At 35.1% G+C, this 23,515-nt stretch overlaps 1 protein-coding gene across 5 annotated transcripts in view; it reads right to left on the minus strand.

The window, feature by feature from the left end:
* PHF14 (PHD finger protein 14) overlaps positions 1-23,515 on the minus strand; it is a 162,151-nt gene that overhangs the window by 87,248 nt on the left and 51,388 nt on the right. For all 5 annotated transcript variants that reach the window (XM_063411509.1, XM_063411492.1, XM_063411478.1 and 2 more), the window contains 3 exons: positions 19,928-20,096; positions 7,312-7,362; positions 7,032-7,153 (listed from right to left, as the gene is read on the minus strand). In XM_063411509.1, coding sequence (XP_063267579.1) covers positions 7,032-7,153; positions 7,312-7,362; positions 19,928-20,096 — 342 coding nt within the window. The remainder of the gene's footprint in view (positions 1-7,031; positions 7,154-7,311; positions 7,363-19,927; positions 20,097-23,515) is intronic.

Here is a 23,515-nt window from a genome sequence, read left to right on the forward strand (position 1 = left end):
TAAAATACTCTTTGTTAGTGGAAAACAAAGTAACCCTGTAGGAAGATTCTATTTTTTACAAGTGGCTATCTTGTGTATTTCTGAAGTTCATGACACTGGTACGGAGGCTTTTTGGATCAGCATACTTCAAATGTCAACACTAAGAACTTTGGACAATTACACTTATACCTGCAGAGTATAAACTTCTACTGTTCACTAAGCTTCTACATACTAAAGCCCAGTATGAATTTCAAAAAGGTTTGATCAGTAAACAGAAAAGAATGTGAAGAAAAACAATCAGGGAATGCTCACACGGCTCTGTCCTATTCACTTGTCAGAGGAACATTAAAAAACCTCATCAAATATCACAATAATGCTCCAACAGGGTTTTAGAACTTTCACAACACCAAAGAGAGACAAACATCAATTTTTCCTCTATTCTTTCAAGTGTATTAAGCAGAGATGTCACTAAATTATCTCCCCAAAAAACCCAAGAAACCCTTTTGTGGAGCATGCGGGGGGAATCACACTTTGCTGTACCTGCACTTGATCAGAACACATGGCAGGCCAGACAACTTCTCATGCAGTTTTGCTCTCCTTTGCAAAATGATGGCTCAATGCTAAACTTCACAGAAAAATTACATCAGATGGTTCTGTGCATATTTCCCAGCCTGAATTTCTTAATTCTGATAACAGAATTGAATGGGAACAGGTCTTTTAAACATGGCAATAACTTCAAAATTTCCATTTTGGGCCACTCCTATACACACTACCTGTAAGATAGTTCCTTCAAGACTTCACATTATCATGAAACAAACCAGAGATGGAACACAAAATCAATAATTGAAGACTTGAGCTTCTATTCTTTAGATGGTTTAAATTTCCCTAAGAGTTAAGCAGCAAAACAATCACGGGAAAATAGTAAACTGGGCTTCAATTCACATTTTGCTGCCTCATTTCAGGAAAATAAAAGACAAGTGTACTAAAGAAATCCAGTAGGTACCTGGTAAATAGACTGATGCCTAGTTAAAAGAAAACCCAACAGTCTGCCATGCACTTTTTGCAAATGTTCCAGGCATGAACAGCTTCAGGCAGCTGGATAGCTCAAATCCAATCACATCCAGCAGTCTGCTTCTAGAGAACCCCTGAATGACAGCAGTACAAGTCTTATTAACAGACCCATGCCTGACTTCTAGGCACTTAGCAAGAGAGTTTCACAATGCCTTTTTTTTGATGTCTGCCATAGCATATGAATTTACAGAAAGTAAAATGCAATGCAAATTCAGTTTGAGTAAAGTCCTCTGAAGAAAATGTGCATTTGTCATTATATGTACTATCTTGCTATTTATAATAAAAAAGAAACACTTTTCAGAAGGCAATATGCAAAAAATTATCTAACAGGTAACTCAAGCAACTAGAAAAGTTAAGAATTAATCCCTGTAAATTAAATAGCAGAAATACACTACACAGTTGAATGTTACATTTCCTTTCATTCTCTTAGCTCATTCCAATAAAATAATGCATTTATAATCCTCTGTAACACGTAAGATTGCTGCAAATTGTGGCTTAACTAACATTTTAACTAACATGTAATTAATCCCTACATTAGTGGTCTTGAACTTCTGTTGTAAATAATAGGCTTCAATCACTATGAGGGACTGTGAATTTTGTTGCAGTGCACTTAAAGTAATGAATAATTAATGTACTAGTTCTGGAATAAACTTCGGCTCACGAAGAGATTCAAAACTAACAGCTGAACAAATAAGGAAGAAATCCTTAACTTGAAGTTTGGCATGCCCCTTTGCATGGAAATGTAAGAAATAAAAATGCAAAGATAAACCTATACAAGACAAATGCAATTAAGGAAATCTGGTGAGAGACATTTTTGGACAGACGATCTCCAGAGGATTCCAAAGAGACTGTCTAGAAGACACTTTCTGTCAAAAGCAGAATTAAAGCTGACCACTGTGTGCAGCTAAGCATGCAATCTTTTATACAGTATAAATTATCATCCTAAACTTGATACATACATTTGTAGTACCAGAATTACAGATGCCGCACACCTTTTCAGTTTTAGTATGATTGATTTTCAGTTATAGTATGATTGAATAACTCATATTATAGTTAACCTTATAGTTAATTTTACTCAATAGTTTTTTTCATTTAGTAAATATGACACTGCATATATTTTCTTCTTTTGCCTTTCCTACTCCTCATCTTTCCTGTCTGCTTTGATACAGTGACTGGACATGCAGCACATCAGACTTGCTTGAAAAGTGAGAGACTATACTGGGAAAAATAAGTATTTTTACATTTAGTTTATTTCCTAGTAAATATATGCATTAAAAATAAATACTACATACATTCTTGATAATTTGCTTTGCAGATTTATGTTTTTGGAATACTTTATAACCAGCATTCAATCTATGTTTTCAACAAATTCTATTCTCTGTTCTTTAAAATACATGACCTTCATCTTTTTTACCCTTTCTGTAATGCTGAAGTTATAATTTTGCCTCAGTTACTGCAAATCAAATGAAATGGAAAATTCTAACTCAACTGACAATACAGCAGAAAAAGTACAAAAGAATGTACTACAATATGCTTGCTCTATATTGTTGGATGAAGAAATTGAATGTTTTTCAGAGATTTCTTTAACCTTATTTTAGCCCATACAAGAACGACAGTCTAACTCTATTCTGCTTTTCTCAAATCTACTATTGAGATGCCAATTTTATCTAATGTACTACATTCCAAAATATCTCCCAAGCATGTCTTAAAGCATACAACAGATGCTGTACTTGTTTTTTTTAATAGCAGCAGTATTTTTTGAGAAGAGGCCACTTCTTTGGAAGTCAAGTAATTTAGAAGTCCTCCCTTGAAAGTTTTTAAACTGGATTAGCTTGTGGATTCTTCTTTAAAAAAACTGTCCTACAAATCAAAACTACTTAAATTAATCTTAGTTTTTTATTTTACCACGCAGATTATACAGTAATATTGTGCTAGAAGCACTTTGTCTGTACAGTGCTACAATATGGAGGGCAGGTTTTACCTATTACATAGTGAGCAACCTGAAAGACACTTCTTTATCCATGTTTCTACTAAATATGGTGTCATCCTAAAGAGAACTATTGGGGAGCTATTTTTAAAGATTTGCATCAGTGAATTACAGCCTCGTTTAAAAAAAAAAAACAAACAAAAAAAAACCAAAACGGGAGGTACTTACAATAAAGCAATTCCTCTGCAAGATCTATCATTCTAAGCAATTCATGCAAGATGGTAATTAAGCACTCATGAAACCTTTTAAATGTCTAAACTAGATACAAGACTTCAAAATATTCACAAAATGAAAAGCACATAGCTAAATGCTTTCTGAAACAAGCAGCAGAGGTCAGCTCTAAAAAAACAAACAGAACCTTTAAAATTCTTTTCTGAGTTTCTCAGAAAATTTACCTTTCACATCAAGCTTTAGAACCTCCCATACTTCAATGTATGCTTTCAGTTTAAAGCAAATGTTGCCAATATTTGATTACTGGTTAAGACTGAGCAGTATATTTTTATAGGTACCCTCTGGTTTCACAATGTTTTACTTTCAAGCACATATTATAGCTCTTCTACCTCTTCTTCCTTTTTAAAAAGTGCAATGTCTTCATGCCATATCACACCCATCTGTGTCAAACACAAAATATTTTAAAACCTCCATCTTTTACTACTCTTTCTCTCAAAACCCCATGACAGGTCATTAGAATAAAAAGATACTAAAAATCCACACTTTTCTCTAATTACAGCTATAGTTTTCTCACTTATTTATAATGACAGTTACAGATCCAACTTTGCCTCATTTGAGTACGTGGTATCAATTAACTTTTCAGTGGTAGATCTGTAAGTCTTGACTGTGCTACTAATTGTTCTTGTAAAAGGTAAAAATTGCAGGTTTACTTAGCTCAACAGAAATGACACAGATCTGTATAGAAGAATTTATAAAATGAATTCACTGTAATTTAAAAAAAAAAAAAGGCAATCCACAAAATCTAAACTTTCAGTTCTAGTGCATGCTACTATACTGAAAGAACCTATCTCTATTACCTGACATCCCTGATTAAATAAGAACTATCTTGACATGTCTATAATACATACGCTGAACTATCAGCATAAATAAAAGCAACATGTCAATAAGTTTTAGGCAAAAGCTGATCATTAAAGATGCCCTTATTTTTTTCACTATAATCATTAAGGCATAATTCAGTCAGATAGTAAAGCATTATAATTCATCAGAATGAAATGTACTTTTTAAGGATAAATCCATCCATAATTATTTATTGGTTTTAAACCATATGAACAAGAGGTTAAGTAAAGCCACTGAACATATAACAAATAATCCTTTAACCATCCAGTGCTACCCATGAGCACCTGAAATAGAGACTAAAAAAATTCCAATATTCATACAGTAATAACTAGTTAAATTATATTTTTGCTTCAGATTCATTACTAAATAAATTATTATTAGAAATCATAAATTTCTGCTGCATTATTAGAAATATGAAAAAATTACTTATCCTCCTGTAATCCTTACTCAGACAGCAACCCTGGAGTGAGGACAAAATAAATTGTAGAAGAACCTACAATTTTTAAAAGCAGATTGTCCAAGCATCATGTTACCAGCCCTGTTTGTGGCAACACACAGCAAGAAAAGGCAGAAGGCCCTTCAAGATTATTCCTTAAATCTGTGGTTTCACCAGTTGCATAGTTTTGTTTAACTTAGCGATGAACGTTTGTACAACATAACCACAACCTCCCTTTTTTTAGTGACAGATGGGTTAGAAAGAGGGAAAATTAAATCCAGTAATTTTGGTGAAGACCAAAGACAATAACAAAGATCTGAGAAATTTTGGGATTTACTAACAGATAGTGCCAAACAAACAGATATTGAAAGAATACTTTGTTTTCCCTCCTTAACATTTCTTGCTTGCAAGGAGTGCTACAACCTTGCACGTAAAACCCTATTTCTACCACCACAAAAGAGTCCAGCATGAAGGCACAGGGAGGAAAAAGCACCAGGACAGGCAGAACGTCACTTCTGTCACTTCCTGACAACCCAAAAGAAAATAAGCTTCTGAAAACTTTCTCTGACATAGCAACACTCTGTGGATCACTCCCCTATACATCTCAGACTGCAAGTAACATAATTTAGTAATTCTCAAAAGTAAGCCTGCACAGCTCTTTATAAGCAGAAGTAATCCAACCTGGATAAAGCTGAAGCTATTTATAGGAATTATCTGAAGAAAAGCAAGTTTTAATCTTAAATATTTTTTAAAAATTAATATGGAAAATAAGAAGATTTAAGGAAATATTTTTCAGAGAACTATGAACAAAGACTTAGAACATAAACTCCTTCTCCTATGCAGGACTACTGTTCAGTTTCTTCACCTAATTATGAGGGTGATTTTTAAGAGAACCTGTTGGGGTTTGGCATATAATATGTTTATTTTTCACCCATCTAAATTACTACTAACATCTTTTCCTGTAGTAAACAAGACATAACAGTAATTTTCTACCATTATTTTTTAATCACAACTTAAATATACAGCTCCTCACGGCTTTTGCTCATCTTATCCTTTATGTCCTCCAATGTAGTATTTTTCACATTTCTAGAAAAAGCCTGAAGAAAAAAACTAATTCACTGCCTTTTTCACAGTAAAACGCAGCATGCGTTTCACCAGGATTCCTTCCCACAACAAAACAGTGTTCCTCTACCTTTTATTTCTTGTAAACTACAAGGCTTAAGAAAGCCCTATAGTCAATAATCTTGCCATGGGCAGATAAAAACTTGTTGCCACCAGTGCTCATCAGCATAACTGCATGAGCAATCCCTGTGACACCCCCCTCAATTTCCCAGTCTGGTTCTGAGCAGGATCTGTGATTACCCAGCAGCAGTAGCTTGTCTACAAATGAGAGTCACACAGTTACTGATGAGCTTGTACAGGCGCTCTGTCTCCAATCTGGAAACACTCTGGCACACAACCTTGTAATTTTACCAACTTCTATGGTAAATCATATGCTGTGGCTGATACTAAAACCAGCTATTCTGAGTATGTACAAGGCATCTGTACCTGTGACACATCCAGTTTATAAAGCTATGTGTTGCTTGCCTATGTCATCAGTGATTCTGACCTTTCTCATAACTCTGACTCCTAAAAATAAACAAAAATACTTATTTTGGAGTACTCCTTCCAGTTAAAAGCAACAATTATATCTGGCCTAAAGTGAAGAACTTGTCTAAAAAAATCTCATTGATGCATACAGGACCTAAATACAACACACTTTTAAAAATCTCAACTTATAAGATCATTTTAATGAAATCTCTGTAGATTCAATTAAAATCCACCTTCTGAATGGTAAAGTCCATGACTCTTCTTTCAAGAATTGTGAGCAGTTTTTATAGCTTTGGAGAGAGGTTACAATGCCAGCTATAAAGTCGAAATCCACAGAAGTTGTGGTCAATGGTAGCTATTTAATAGCAGCTATTCTACAGTTTAATTAGATTTCTGCACCTACTAAAACATAATTCAATGGTCTTTTTTTTCATTTCTCTTTCAGATAAGAAACATGATTATCAAACCCTTTCATGATCTGCATTAATGGAGGTAGCATTAATACCTTTTCAAAAACATAAAATTCTTCATAATCCACATTTCAGCTCATAAAATCATTGATTATTTTAATTTAATTACTTTTAGGATGCTCACGTAGCTTTAATATCATTAAAATGTTGGTTTATCTTTCTGACCTGCTCTAAAACATTGACAGTTCACCTGATGAGAGCAAATTAATTCTCCTGTGTTAGAAAAACAGATTATCTTAGTTATTTAAAATATAAATGTTTTTGGCAGATCAATAAGTGAATCTGGTCAGTATTTCTGATGTAATTATACCCTTAAATAAGGGGATGAAATTTATTGTGTTTTCAAAACGTACATTTTCCTCATTTTAATCACAACAAAGTGATAAAAATGGGACTTAAACTCCTCATAAAGTCAGAGTATCAAACCTACCTGACTAGATTTTCATTGTCTCCAGTGCCTTTGCAGGTAGCACACTCAGTCCTTAAATCCTCTGACTTGGGCTTCTTTTGCAGCACAGACTGTCGTTGCCTTCTCTCTCTGGGAATACGTTCCTGTCACAGCAGAAGGCAAAAAGAAAGGAATGGGGCGGGGGGGAAAGGAAGGAAGGAAAGCAAATATTTTTCAATTATGGCATGGAAAGTAACATTTCAGGCCAAAGTTTAATTTTTTGTGAAACTGTTAAAAAACAAACAAAACACTATATTCCAACCTCAGGTTTTTCTTCTTCAGGCACAAAGCTTCGTTTTCGTCCTCTAGTTCTCTAGAAGAGAATACATTTAAAATTCAGTGTTAGGTAACAGAATGTTTTTGCTATTTATCTTTTATTCCTAACAACAAAAACACACTGCAGGAAATAATTTAAAGCATTACCTACAGAACCACTGCCAGACAACTACACTAATCAGTATTAGGGCAATAGCTTCACATTCTGAATATAAATCTATAGAACTAGTCAAAAAGTAAATATAAACACTTGAGCATGTTAAGCCTTATTACTAAGTCTTATTAAAAGGACGGCCACTAGAATTACAGATCTCTTACAAACTTTGCACAAACTTCCCAAAACTAGTAATTTGAAAATTGATATTAACCGTGTATTAAAATAAACGCATGGAGCACTGAAATGTGATCTATTTATAAGCCAAGTGATATGGTTAAAAAAAAAAATAAAGAACATTACCAAAACAGAAATGCAAAATAACTTACAGATTTTGAGGAGTAACAATAATTAAAACTTTCCAGCTGAAGCTTAGTAGAATGGGTTTATGGCAAACGTTCCTAAAGCTGTGGCATATATCAATATATAACTGGTACACAACAGACGTTTCTGATGATTCTACACAAAAACTAGAAAAATTTTCAGTATTGCAGTTGGCCAAAAAAGTATAAAGACCAACAGTGTGGAGGACAAGGGTTATCCAGAGACTGTAACAGCGAGTACCAAAGGTTTACAAGCACCTTTTAAGTTACTACATACAACTTGCATTGAGTTCAGGTTCAGTCACTGCATTTTATCTTTGAAACAGCAGCATTATTAGCTGCCTGTGTTATGTAACTGCCACAAGCTGACAATATCACCCTTTCCCTCTTGTTTAAAAAGGAAAGTATATTAGAAGGGACATGAAAGGAAATAAGAAATATCAGAGACTATTCCAGTAACTCAAAATGTCTGACACACAGACACTAACAACATAAATACATAAAAAACCATGAAAATGCTTGTTTTTATGGGAGAAAATCACCACATTAGGAAGTAATTTATCATATGATAAAGAAAAGCACTGCCTAGTTTACAGTTTCTTAAAAGCTTTGAAGCAGCTGGTGTTCACTTCAGAAAACATAAAAAACAGCTCCTCAAAAAAATCTTAGACCAGTTTAAAAGCACAAGCAGTGAAAAATTCAGATCTAAAGAAGTTAACAGTATAATGCTTCTTCTGTTTGGGTCCTCTTTGAAGGTGATTTATAGCAGCTTCAAATTAAACACAATTCTCTATCTGAAACTGTTTTACAGATTTCAATACTGCTACACTGCCACTCCAACACATCTACATCTTTATACTTATGCAGATTTTGATCTGTGTATGTTAATAACATTCTGTTTGGGGAGATTTTCCTTTTTTAGTCAAGATTTAAAACTGTAATAGCAATGAATGCAGTGGAATGGAAAATGCTAGTGTATTTCATGGCTCTTTAGAATACTTTAATTGCCATTAGGATTCGCTTTCACATTTCCCAGGGGTGATTTATCCAAAAATGTAAAACCTTATCTACTTAAAACATATCAATATTTACTATACACTTACTAACTGAGGTGTTCTACATCCCACAATCCACACAGTAGAGCCAAACTATGGAAAAAATTACTTACTACACATAACTGAATTTATCAATGTAATATTAGAGGTATTAATGTAACATGGGCTGCGTGTCAACTACATGTTACACAATTCAAGGTAACTGCAAATTAAAACTAGATAAAATAAAGTTTGATCAGACACCAGCGCACTAACTGCTAATTGTACTACTTTCAGCCTCTGGAATCAGTCCTAAGAACATTTACAAACTTGGACAACTTTAAGCTGTGAAGGCTCTCCTGAATGCAGCTGTGTAAAGATTATAAAGTAGGTATAATGCCAAACAAGTCAGTATTAGGGTCCTCGCTCTTCATGTTTCAGCAGCAGGAGACCAAGTGTATGCCCTTCACCATCAGAATAATGCTGTCTTGAAAACTGACACATAATTTGGAAATCTAGGTAACAATGACAGTATTTTTGACTCTAAATAGAAAGTATTACAAGTTAGTAACTCCATTTTAAGCAATAATGAAACATATTTAAACTTCAGCAAAATGAAGATATAAGGTTTATAAATAATTTAGTCACTTTTGTCAAGAAAATGTTGGTTTGAACCTGGTCTGCTATATAATGTGTGATGTGTGTGACCAGGAACGTCACGTTAAATTTTACTTTCATTATGCTTTCATTAGCTTTCTAAACCTTCAAACATAGTTTGAGTTTGTTCAATAATCACTAGAAAACAAACACCAAAATCAACATCTTTAGCACACATATTTTTAGGATATTTTATATGCTTTTAGAATAGCAATTTTATGTGGTTTTTTTGTTTTTTCAAACAGACCTCCATAGTTTAACATAATTTCAATGCTTCTGCTCAGACCATTTTATTATGCCAGCATTCAACATGAAAAATAAGATCAAATTAACAATTAAAAATTGAATATTCTTTCATTTTCAGCAACAGCCCTATAGTAATTTGACATTTGTAATTTTACATATGTTATCACTGAAGTTACCTTACAGGTTAACAGGAAAGAATCAGGTAAATCTGGATTACCTTGTTCAATATTATTCATTACTGTTTGCTTCGAAGTACTGTATTTTAAATTGTATTGAATAATTTCTGTCATTAGCAGGCTCAGAATAAAAACATCAGAGATTATAAATATAAAATATTAGCATTGCATGTACTTGCCATAAACAATTTAAGATTTGTTATTTAAAAGTAGCTAAAGGAACCTTGTTATTAAATGGCATATATTACAACTGAGACAAACTTGTTCATATTCAAACTTACAATGTTAATCCAGCAAAAGATGTCCATAAAGACAGTGATTTTTTTTCTTTAATCAATATATCTGGAAATTCAATACTACAGAGATACCTTCAATTGATGATTTCCCTGTATCATGAAATGGAGCAAGACAGTTTTGTGAAATTTGTCCCTGCATTTCCAAAGTGTTCAAACAGTAAGTCGGGAAAGCAAAGTCATCAGCACTCAAGCAAAATCCCAATTACTGCCAGTGCTATCCCAGCAGCTTTTTTATTTTACTGCAGAAGGTAGAAATGCTATAAAGCTTCTGCCATTTGGTATGGACAACTCAGTCCAGATCAAAACAGAGAAGGTGTGGATTAGAGAGATACAACCTACACACAGCAACTGTGACAAGGTGATGCTTCAGAACAAGGATAATAATTTCAATAAAAGTACAGAACTATGTAAAGTATACAAAACATGTACCTATAAAATTTTCTTCATATAGAAACAAAAGATTTCTGTGAAAAATTATTTCAACTGTTAACATTTAATGACTGTTAACTGGCAAATCTTTGGTTGTGTCTCATCCTAAGTTCTGTACTTACAGAGCTTTGGAATTCATTCAGTGGGCACTACAGTACGGGCAAAGTGTGAGATATGCTCAGACACTTTCCTTCCCTGACTAGTAACAGTAAGACTCCAGCCACTGAGCTCTGGAGCCCACAGCATCAAAATGGAATCACCATGCAGTTCTGTTTACTACACAGGCAACTGAAGATTTAAAATTAGATGCCTATAGCTAAGGACTGATTCTGTATAACCTTAACTGCCCCAAAAATCAAACATGCCAAGGTCAAAACAAGTGCAAACTCTATTTTTCACTTCATTTCTCTAACAATTATGGCAGTGAGATAATACAAATAAAGGAATGAACTGACACAAAAGCCAGCTGAATTAACAAAACTTGACCTCCTGATACTACAACACAATATTTCTATTCCTCCCCTTCTCTAGTGACTTCTTGACTTCTTCTCCAGTGCATCCAAACCACACCTCCCAACATATCCTGAAGTTCTCCATGTGTTCCACAACTAAAGTGAGAACTTCTTCCATACTCAGACCTCATCCTTACCATTCAGCTGCTCTTAAAAACACTACAAAACTTAATTAGGCATACACAGCTCTCAAACAAATATTGCAATAATGTATCTACCAATTACTAAAGGCAATGCTAGTACAGTAGTAGGCAAGTGACTAACTTATTTTCATTAGGAAATCAAGCTAAAAGCTGTAATTCTTTGAAATAAATTTGCTGCTGCATCACAAAGAACTACCTTACACTGAACTGAAAAAGAAAAATAGTACCTTATTTCATTAGCAGTACAATCCAATGACATATGAGCAGCTCAAGAAAGGTCAGTAAATTAAAATTAAGATGCCAGCAAAAACCAGCTATTTTTAAAGAAAAACAAAATTTACACTTTGATAAAAAGTTAAAAATTACAAAATATAGAATAGATTAAATTCTTATTAGTCTTTTTTAGCATAATATTTTGAGGGGAAAGATATACTTCATCAAATAAACTGCTAATTAAACTCTTTAAAATCCTGTAAGATTATGTTTCTTGGGTAAAGAAACTGAGTTGTTTGATTCAATGAAATCATCAAGATAAAAGTAAGCCACCATTTCCAAGAGTATCTTACCAAAGGTTTACCCTTCCTAACAATTTTAATGCCTGTCCTCTGAAAAGAGCAGTGCTCTGAATAAATATAACCTAAAGATCAACAATGTCCCTTTTTGTCTTTTACTTCAAGGCTTACTATCTGTGGAGCTTGGAGAATCATCCCACAGTATTAAGGCATACCTCATTTCACTTATTTCAGTTATTGCTTTACGTTCTGATTTTTCATTTAATAGTTGGAAAAGAAAATCCTACCTCTCTTGCTTATTGTTTCAAAAATTCCCACAAAACATTACAAGACTCCCTAGAGAGAAGCAGTGGTGGGCATCACATGCAAACAGCTATCAAATCTGGAAAGAATAGAAGTAGGAAAGCACCCAACATTGGATTGTTCCTGTCTAATCTACTTTGTAATGATCTAAGTTCACAGTTACCACAATATCCCATAAAATATATATCATTTTATAATATACAATGCAAGTAATAAAACACAATTAAGAATGTTAGAGAAAGTCTTGGAAAAAAAAGAAAAAATAGGAGAACTAGAGCACACACTTCCATAGACAAGGGAAAGCTAAATAAAAACCTGTTTTTTTTCAGCCATCACGTTTTGTGTCACAAAATTATCAATCTATGCATTCTGCTGTTACAGAGCGGAAACTTGCATGTTGGCATAAGGAATTAAAAGAAACCGGACTTAAATGGCTAAAAAACAGAATACCAACACAACAAATTAATAATGAATGATGAAATCATAAATGATACAACATGAAATAGATCAAATGAATGAGGGATATGGAGTGATACATGAGAGGAAATGGTGAACTCAAGACACTGTAAAAAATCAGAACTTTAAAAAACACTGTCCAAAATGGAATGAAAATATGCTGAGGGAAAATGTGATCAACAATGGTTTCAAACCCAGTAGTAGGAAAAGAAGAAAGACTGAAGTGGGAGTCTCCATTTTGAACTCGGAAAAGCTAGAAGTGAATGCTTACATTTGATATTTTTGTTTATAAGCAACTGGACAACAATATGAAGCACAAAACCTGAAGTAGAGTACATAATGCATTGACTATAAGATTCTGTCTCAGAAAATAAATTCCATACATGAGAAAAATAACAGACATCTGTAAAGAATAAACAAAGCCTAGGATGAACCCTACAGTCATTGAAAGGAAACAAACTGCTTGCAAAAGGAAAAAAAAAAGCAGCAAAGCAAAGCTGCAAAGGGAACAGTCTGTTTGCCATCACTAACAGATGCATCAAGTTGATATGTTAGATTCCAGGTGGGAAAGCACAACAGTGAACTGGACAGAATAGGTGCCCACATCACCCAAAACCACCATGGCTGTCACCCAACTCCATTGTTATGTTTCACTGTTTATGCTTTAAACCAGTTCTTCCAAAGACAGCAATAGAAGGCAGAATGTTCCCTTGGAGCCCTTTTGCTTTGCCAGTTGGAAGAAAAAACCCCAACGTGACTGATCCAGAATTTGTAAACCAACCAAACTGGGAGAGGTGATTCCCAAAAGTCAGAAGTATATGCTCCTCGTGAACTTTTTTCTGAAGTGATCCTAGAGGATGAAAGTGTATACTGTCACCTATTTAATTTGTTTCTTACAAAAAGATATAAAGGAATCAAAAATGTTAACAATGCATAGAAAAGAATATGAAATACTGAAATTAACTGTGGTCAGTGGCAGGGGTTCAAGTCCATTCCACATAAAGTGAACTAGCATGGTCCTGGATTTGATCTCCTGTGTTCTTCAGAAGATCAATGTTGATTTCTGCATGGTAATTTCAAAACATGGTAATTTTTCCTTGAGAAAGAAAATATAAATGTAGGAGGGGTTAGACTACAATATTTAAGATACACCTGACTTTCAAAACATTGGTACTATAGTAATTTCTTTCCTCTGCAGAAAGTCTGTAGCGGTTGATTTGTGTATGTTGTAATTTTAAGAGGGCAAAATGAAGAACTTTTAGATGCTTTGATTTTTGGAGATCTATAAACTTCACATTTCTTTTCAGAAATAATAGCACATATTGATTTATGTTTCCCTGACACACCTGTGGCTACAGTGACTAGTTGAAAAAGACACATAGCTGTCTTTCAGCTGTCTTACACATGCTGAAATGCACAGCGAAGAGCATCAGTATAAGAGTGTGCCCATGTTTTAATTACAGATCCTGTCTAAATTCTTCAGACATTTTTATTTCTATCTTATGTCCAGCTGTAGCTGACACACTAACATTAATGGATATACTTTCACAGTTTTATCTTTTATCAAGCTATGTTTCATAGATATATATCACACATATCAAAAACATCCAAACCTCAACTCTCACTTAGGCAGCCTTAATCAAATGCTGCTCAGGATTAATCTAAAGACAAAAAATGAAAAAGAAATCGGTAAACATTACAATATATAATAATTCCAAATGAAGAGGTAAATGCAGGAGAATTTAATTACTACAGAACAGAGGATAACTCTGACATGACACACAAGCAAAACAGAACAATTTCAGAAAAGGGAACCGGGGAAACTTTCACTATACCACTATACCCAAAAAGTGACTTAATGAAATCAGTGCTCTAACTATCAATAGTGTGCATAAAACAAACCACAAAAGCCTGTGAAAAAAGCCACACAGGTCGAAACTGCACAGATAATGTGTTCTCTATCCTGCTACACATTAATCATGAACATTTTGTCAAGATAGCAATTTTTAATTCATGATGTCATCCATTCCTTACAAAAAGCTAGAAATTACAAACTTCCTTAGCCAATGAAAAGGTTATGATGGAACCAGTCGCAGAAAAAATTCCTTTTGACTCCCTTTGCTTTGTTAAAAGGCAGAAGAAATGTTCAACTGATGGCACCACACAGACATAAAATAATTCCAAATAAAGGTAAGGACTGCCATGTAGACACCAGATGGCACACTCGTTCAGTATAGATCAAAGTGGATGGCATATATTGCTACTATTCAACAAATACCTCTGCAATAATTATTAAATTTTCCAGAAAAATGACAGTAATAAAAAGGGAACTGTCAGACAAAAAGGAACAGCAGTAAATCAAAATATGATTATAAAAAGAAACAAGTCAACCATGAAGCTTAATTGCATAGAATTACAATTTTTCTCTGTATTTTTAGTGTCTATTGTCTTGATAACTTTTTTCCTAGAAAATCAAAAAATTTTGCAACATTCCTGCTGTCAAGCAAAACTGTCACTGAGTCTATCAATTAACTTGTAACTACTGTTTCTCAGGCTTAAACAAGTAACAGAGTTTGAGAAAGAGCAGGATTGACTTCTATACTTTTTAACACTAATTTCCTCCAAAGCCAACATTTAGAGAACTGAAACAGAAGCAGGAAGACAAAGAGGCCAGAAAGGCTCAGTCTTCAGATGTTGCTAAAACAAGTGACTCTCTCCTGGAAAGCTCAACTTAAGAGTACTTATTTGCAGAAATGATAGATACGCCAGTTACCTTTACTTACAGAGATATTGACACCATTGGAATATGTTCATTTCTCCATGCCTTTGCTGCATAGAAAACAAGTGATCTTTCATCTGCAGGTCTTTTTTTTCTTCTTGCTTTCTTAAAAATCAAACCAACCAACTAAAACAATCCCCAAACTCCAAAACAAACAAAAAACCCTACAACCCAACCAAATAAGGAAAACAAACAAACAAAAAAAACCACCACAAAAAAAAGTAAAACTCTGATACACTCAATTTGCTTCAAGAATTGTGGAAGAGCTAGATCTATCTTACTTCACTCCATTCTGAATTTGATCTGAAGCCAAAAGAGAGTCCTATATTATCATGTATCCATGCACTTGGCAAGCTGAAATAATTACTTTATACATTTGTGACATTATGATGTCATAGACTCAGTTGAGCTTTTCTATCAATTGATGAAGAAAAGAGAGTTATTTTACAATGTTCATTATAATGAAAACTTTAAGTTTCAGAAAGTTGACTACTGAGTTTTTTCTAGAGCATTTATGTTCAGTTGACAGCAATTAATCTTTAAATTCCGTATGTCAAAACCATAATTAACACAGACTTTCACTGTTAAACAAAAAAATTACTGTGCGTTCCTCTGAATTATATACAATGCAATTACAGAAAAAAAAATTCAGGTTTCAAGTAGCAAGAATAAGTTTGGTATCAGAGCATCAGAATATCTCATTTACAGGCTTTAACAATTAAGTTTCCAAAATTTCACCTTTATAACACTGGGTAGATAGCTGCTTCCAATAAAAAGAAAGAAAAAAATGCAATTTCCACAAAAACAAGCGACACCAAAAAAAACCCTCTAATATACTCACTAAGAGTACCAGGATCTGACAGCATTTATTGGAAGATGGAATATTCAAGAACACGAACACAACTTCAAAGGACACACCAGCATCCCTTCCACTCTCGGAGCACACAGCTAGCCTCAGCAGCACAAAATTGCTTTAGAAGATGTTTTAAGTATGTGACAGACAGGAACGGCATTATACTTCCAGACAACAGTATATACAGTAGGCAAAGCACAGCTTATGATCATTTTTTTCAAAAGGACAGAAGGAAAACCTTTATTTTGCAAAAATAAGACACAAGACTAACAAAACTATTTTAGCAATGACATGTTTGATAAAAAATAATCCATGTGTTCTTTTTTGTTCTAAGACATCAAATGAAGTCCACAGATTTCTAAAAGTTGTATTTTTGTAATATGGATCACCTCAAATAGACTCTGAAAATCTGAACATACATAGGCGAGCAGAGTAAAACAAATAATCTCTCAATTTACTGCTGAGAAATGCTATTTGCATCTCTTTAAAGTATTTTTCCAAGAAAATATATTCTACAACCTTTATGAAAGCAAAAGTGAAAGAAAATACACAGTTTAGAAAAGTAAATGTTAAAGATCATATTCAGATTTATAAGAAATATATGGAAGGTATTTATAGATATCTGGTTTATGCAATTAGCTATTGATTTCTATTAGCTCTTTGTTAATCATTAGCTATTAATTTCTATGAAATTATCTAGCAACAGAAATAATGATTTGTGATGCTTATAGAAGTGTGAAATTGGAATTATAGAGATAAAAGATTTTAAATAAACCTAGTTTAAAAACTATGCACTGAAATGCAAAAAAAAATCTTTAAAAGGTCACATGGGGAAAAGGAGGGACAGCCACTGATCTCTTCTCTCTGGTGACCAGCAACAAGATCAGAGGGAATGGCCTGAAGCTGGGTCAGGGGAGGTCTAGGTTGGATATTAGGAAAAGGTTCTTCACTCAGAGCGTGGTTGGGCTCTGGCGCAGTCTCCCCAGGAAAGTGGTCACAGAACGAAGCCTGACAAAGTTCAAGAAATGTTTGGACAATGCTCTCAGGCACATGGTATGGAGCTGACCCATGCAGGGCTAGGAGTTGGACTTCAGTGATGCTTGTGGGCCTCTTCCAACTCAGAATATTCTGTGAATCTATGATTTTATATAAATATACTGTGAAATATTTGAAAGCTAAGAGATGGAAATACAATAGACTGCTCACGGGGTTCTTTAAAAAGCTTGTATAGCATAAGGATACAAAATACTGTCCTGGCACACAAACAATGTAGAGAACTGTACAAGGGAGAAGCACCGTCCTGACTCTGAATAACCTGCTTCAGTCTTAGCTCTCTCACACTCCCAAACTACAGAAGGAAGCTGAGTCTCCAATGTCATGTAGAATCCGTGAACACTAGTGTGCTCCAACTGTTGCAGGTCTCTGGGCAGATGGTCTGGTTTTGGCTGGGATAGAGTTAACTTGCTTTTAGTAGCTGGTATAGTGGTGCGCTTTCTGGATTTAGTACGAGAATCACAGAATATTCTGAGTTGGAAGGGATGCACAAAAATCAAAGTCCAGCTGTTAGGTGAATGGAAGTCATACAGGCATCGAATCCACAACCTTGGCACTATTAGCACCATGCTCTGACCAGCTGAGCTAACCTGGCCTCAGTAATGCTGATAGAGCTGCTAAGTTATGGATACCTCAAAGGAAGGACTTGCCAGTGTCTCATGCTCTGCCACGGAGGAGCTGCACAAAAAAGCTCGAAGGGACCACAGCCATGACAGCCTGACTGAACTGCCCAAAGGATATTCTACACCATAGAACATTATGTTCAGTATAAAAAAAACTGGGGGATTTACCCAGAAGAGGGCCAATCAGTGGAGGTGGGAACAGTCAATGGTCAGTGCCTCTCTTTTACAGAGAAGCCCTGCTCACAGGGCAGCAAAGATGTTATCATGCAAATCTGTATGTTTTACAAAAGCAGAGAACTGGAGAGAACTGAAAGAGAGACTGAAAATTCAAGCAGTGGAACAAAATCTTTCTTAGACTGGTAGCAGTATTTTTTCCACAGTGCAACACCATACAGTGACAACACAGTGTGCCACTGAAAGTCAATTAATCTTTGTATTACATACTACAATGTGTGTAGATATATTACGTAACACATGAAGCACCAAATCACCAATGTAGCACCAGTTTAGCACATCACAGTGTCACAGCATGAGAAGAACACTTCAGAGCAATCAGATTTCTCCCCATTTTGCACAGAAGAACCTTGGCAGTTATAACATGGCCTTTAGAACAAACCAATCTTGTATTCCTATGGATTTCTGAACAATGCCTTATGTTACTGCTTTTTAATTAAAACTATGAATATCTTTCCTGGAATAATTTTAGTTCTCTTAAGTCCCAGAATCATGATTCTTCACACTCCAAGAGAACTACATTAAGTATAAAAAGAGAGAAGAGAAAGGAAGAAGAAAAAATGGGAGGTAAGATAAAAAGCGTTCAGTAAGCAGAACACCAGGTAAGTCTTCTTTTTATGTGAACAACAGCATACCAACAGTAAGTTCAACCTACCCAGGCAGCTGTAAGATTCTATGAGCTCTCATGCATAAGGAGGAAGGGTACTTTACCTCAAAGAGGAAAAGAAAGAAGAAGTTTCTCAAAATTTAATTTTGGATTACTCACACTCCTAATAGTTTGAGCTAAATTAATCAGCTTGGCTTGAATCGTTCTTAAAGTTCTGAGTCACAGACTAGGAAAGGGAAGCTATTAGAAAAATCCAATCTGTGGCCCAAAATGAAAACAAACATTTAAGACAAGGTCAGGAAAATAGTTGCTTAATCTTATTGGTGTATATTAGGTATGGTATCTGCTAGTATAATCATGAAATGTCCAGAAAGCTTTGTGAAGAAAATAAAGCTGTGCTGCATGAGAGATAAACTTCATCTAACTCTAATGTGAGAGGTTTTAATATTTCCTGATATAAAGAAGTATTTTGGAAGATGAACCACTCATGTCTGAAGGGATATGGGAACACTACTCATCCCATAACCTGGACCCAAATGCCCTTTGATATTTTCATGTTCTTTTTATAGGTAGTACATAATCACACATGAAAAGCCTTGTTTTCTGAACAAGCAGGAGAGCAAAATTTAAGGAAAAGTGCACAGTGATTAATAAAAAAGTAACGTTTTCAAATATGCTAACTATTTCATCAGTACAGGAAGAAAGAGGTTTTGCTTGTCTTCTCAAAATTCTATCCACCAGGAAAGCTTAAGAAAACATACATTGACCAGTAAGACTAGAAAGCCAAACAAACTGAAATAACAGGACCTTGTGACAGTCACAAGATGTGCAATCACTCAGCAGGTTGGCTGTAGATAAGGAAATGACTAATGATTTTACAGTTGTAATTCAATATATTTAAATCTACTCTAGTCAGTGTCTTTACTATTACAGTGAAGAAGTGCACTTAAGACTAAGTTTAAGTGCAAACTGAAGTTTTCCTTAAGCTTCTACAGCTCTTCAGTTAAGCACTGTGCTTCCCAGCTTTCTATTTTAGCAAAACAATATTTACCATAACTAATAAAGCACTAAAAGGAGAAAATGGAATATATAACAAAACCAGAACATCAATCTAATTGAAATGTCTCCGTTCAAAATGTCCACGATGTAGGTCATCTGAAACAATATTATTATGAATATGAGCCTCAACACATCAACTCCACCATCATTTACCGTGTTTCTGATTGGAATTTTCTTCGTTTCTGTTGGCACATCCTGAGGAACAAATTTCACTGGTTCCTTAATTTGCCTCCTTGATCTTTTGGTCCCATCTGGTAAGGTTTCCATGGCGATATCAGCCTCCATATCACTGCTACCTGCCTGGTCACACTCTGAGCATTGCCTGCAAAGCAGAAGATTTTCTTTTTAAAGACTGCAGTCACAAGAGCAGAAAAAGAAACATGCTGAAATGTTTGTGTTTAAGATACATTCAAAAGTCAAGTAATCAAATGGACATCGAAAACGTACATTTTCCTGACAGTACTTAACTTTCAAAATCAAGATTCTGAAAGTAGGAATTAATCTTCAAGAAAAATGCCCCCTATTTCATCATTTTTATGCTACCATATCTTCATTTTAAAGCTGCCCACTGATCTCTAATCCATTAATTAGCGTGGCTGCTGCTGCAGTTTAATTTTAGAATTATAAAGTGGTTTGGATTGGAAGAGATCTCAAAGATCATCTAGTTTCCACCCCCCCTGCCAGGGGCAGAGGCACCCTCCACTAGACCAGATTGTTAATCTTTACAATGACATGCTGCTGAATTCATTCCAGCAAGAGCACACTTTAACGGCAGGGATTTGGAGGACATGTTTGTTACAAAAATAAATTTTAATACGTATTTCCTAAGGGAGTAGGGTTTAAATCGGGAAAAATTGGAGAAAATTACCAATACAGAAGCTAGAGACGTATTAACAAACTAAATTGAAAAAAATGCCTGAGTTTGTGAAAAAATACAAAATCACTATCAGAACTTAAAAACTTAAGAGATGCTGAAGTAATGCTATTAACAAGTTCCATAACAGAATTAACAAGATAGGAATTCAACAGGATTTGGTTTTATTTGCAAAAAATCATTTTATGCAAAGTCATAAATGCAGATATTCATTAAGAGTATGTTAATGAAAACATAAAAATTATACCTACTGGAAGAGCCAGTTTTAATTACTTCTCACACTACACTTCCCATTTAAAAAACTGCAAGTCCATTAAATATAAGTCCAATTCACCACTGTTCTCCTATTAAACTTTTTTTTTTTTTTTAATAATACCAACCAAAAGAAAAATCAATGTAATCTGCTATTAATTGGCATTAACAGGGATAATAAGCACAATCTAAATGACAGAGCAAATTTGCTTTGGAAGGAGACAAAGCAAAAACCCCACGCATTTAATTATTTAAAGTTAGATTTTAATACACATTTGCAACAAGAAGGCATATCAATCCTGTATAAATAAAAGCACAAATCAGATGCATGTTGTGTTTGAGCCTATTTGTTCTAATTCCAGTTCTTCTCCTGTGAACTTCAGTGAGGGCTAACACAATATCACATCCATCAGTTTTCCATGTTTTCTACCTCTTTCAGAGTAACGCAAGCAGTATAATCTCAGATCTCTCCTAGCTATACCAAAAGACACCAGGAATAATCATGGTTTGCTAACACAGATCAGTGGCAGGTCAGAATAGAGGGAATCTAGTCACGGATTGGGCGACAGATCAGTGTAACCCTGACTAACTCAAGACCTTTCTTCTTTATCTTTTCCATATGCAAATCTTAGAAAATTGTGGCTACATTATAATGTTGCAAAGATTCATCTCCTCCTATCTCAAAAGCACTTAAGACCAGGGTAAATAGGACACAAGAAAGTACTTGGAGTATTTGCTGGTCTAGAAAAGCAGAAGAACAGGGTAGATTGCAGGGAAAATCACAGTTTCCCCCCTCTCTCATGTACGTATGGAGTCTTTGTGAATGGCCGAAGCACAAGGAAGTCAGCATATGGGCCAGCATACAGGAGTACAGGAGTCCTGTACTCTTCCTCTTTGTCCTGGTAACAGAGAAAAGGGGCATGGAGCTTCCAGCACTGTTTAATTCCCTACCATGCACATGGGGGTGTGGGTTCGGCAGGAAGAGCCAAGCGGCAGAAACTGAAAATTTGCCATCTTGCTTGGTTCTCTCTGGAGAGAAGGTAGCCCCAGCCCCCTCTCTGCCACTGCTGGTCCCATTCTCCACTCCAAACCCCCACCTGAGCAGGTGCAGCAGAGGCAGCCGGTGGTGTCAGAGCCGCCGTGTGGGACCGAGCCGAGCTGGGCAAACGCGGCCAAACACAGCCGAGCGCAGCCGTCCGGGAAATACAGCGGGAAGCACAGCGCCAGCGATGTGGCTTCTGAGCCTCAGCCTAGCTCTTTGCTGGTTCCTTCACACTGGGGCAGGGGAACGCCAAGCCACAAGAGCTCTTCTCAGCTTAAAGCCTTTGTCCAGCAGCACTATATTTGGGAAATATTTTTGTTTGTTCCCAGAGGTGAATGCCCTTTGGTGGGTAAAACTCTCTCTCGTTTACCTTTTGCTATTAATACTGCTGTGGTTACTGTGATTTTAGTAGATCTCTCCCTATTGCTCCTCCATTATCAGATGGTTTGGGTGAAAAGGGCTTTTCCTATCTGTTCTTGTTAAAATGAGCACACTCCTCTCTGCAAACCTCAGTTTGCTACACACACAGTACTTGTTAACACCTCTAGGCTTTAAGACACTAGAATATAGAAAAAAGTTACAACAGCTTTCACAATGCTACTTTTTACAGTTATATGTTTACATAAATTTGTGTGAATAGACACACACAAATATGTATTCACATGCACTTCAGTAAATAAAAGCACACAGATCAAACTACTATTATTTAAGATTTGATGAAGAAAGGCACTCCAACGATGGAGAGAAAAGCTTTAAAGTAACAATATTCCCACAAAATCTTGCATGTCTGCTTAGCTATAAGTTACTTTGAGTTCTTTACCTTATAAGATGCATTATTCTTAAAGCTGTCCCACCCAAATCTTTAAGGTGAATTTTTATTTAGTAAGCATCAGAGAGTACAGCCCTCCATAACACTGCAGCATCAGTCATGTCATTAATTTATGCACTGGAAAGCACATATGAAAGTAATTACTACGATCTGCTTATACAGATGCAAGCAATACCTATGAAAACATTCAAAAATTCTGTGAGTAGTTCTTACAAAGCATTTTTTTCTCCCATTGTTATGGTAAAAAACTGTGCTATGTATAAACTATAGGAAAAGCTTCCATAACTGAAGAGCTGCACTAAAAATGACACTTTTATAAGAGAAACAAGTAGTCATAGGGTTTTACAGCAATATTTGGAGTAGGGAATCCAGTTTCTTGAGTCTACCACCCTGAAATGTATGATTTAAATAATTCCTGTTCTTTATCTCTCTGTTATTACAAGGGAAAGACACCATTTTTCTGCAACCTATGTTCACAAAGTTCTACAGAAAATACCCATGCAGATCACTAAAGTCCTGAAGTTTCACTATGATGCTATTTAAATATATATGTGCTCTGAAACAGGTTGTGCAAGTGTGAAAGCAATCAAAATTACAAAAAAAACCTAGATCTAGAAAAGAAAAGCAAAACCATACTATGAAGTGAGAATATTGTTTGAATCACATAACAAAACTTCACAAATACACAAAGGTAAGGGGGGAAATGAGTTATCGACATGAACTTACAAGCAACCTCTTGATTTA

Source organism: Prinia subflava, chromosome 1 (genome assembly GCF_021018805.1).
Source record: "Prinia subflava isolate CZ2003 ecotype Zambia chromosome 1, Cam_Psub_1.2, whole genome shotgun sequence".
NCBI classification, from domain to species: Eukaryota; Metazoa; Chordata; class Aves; order Passeriformes; family Cisticolidae; genus Prinia; species Prinia subflava.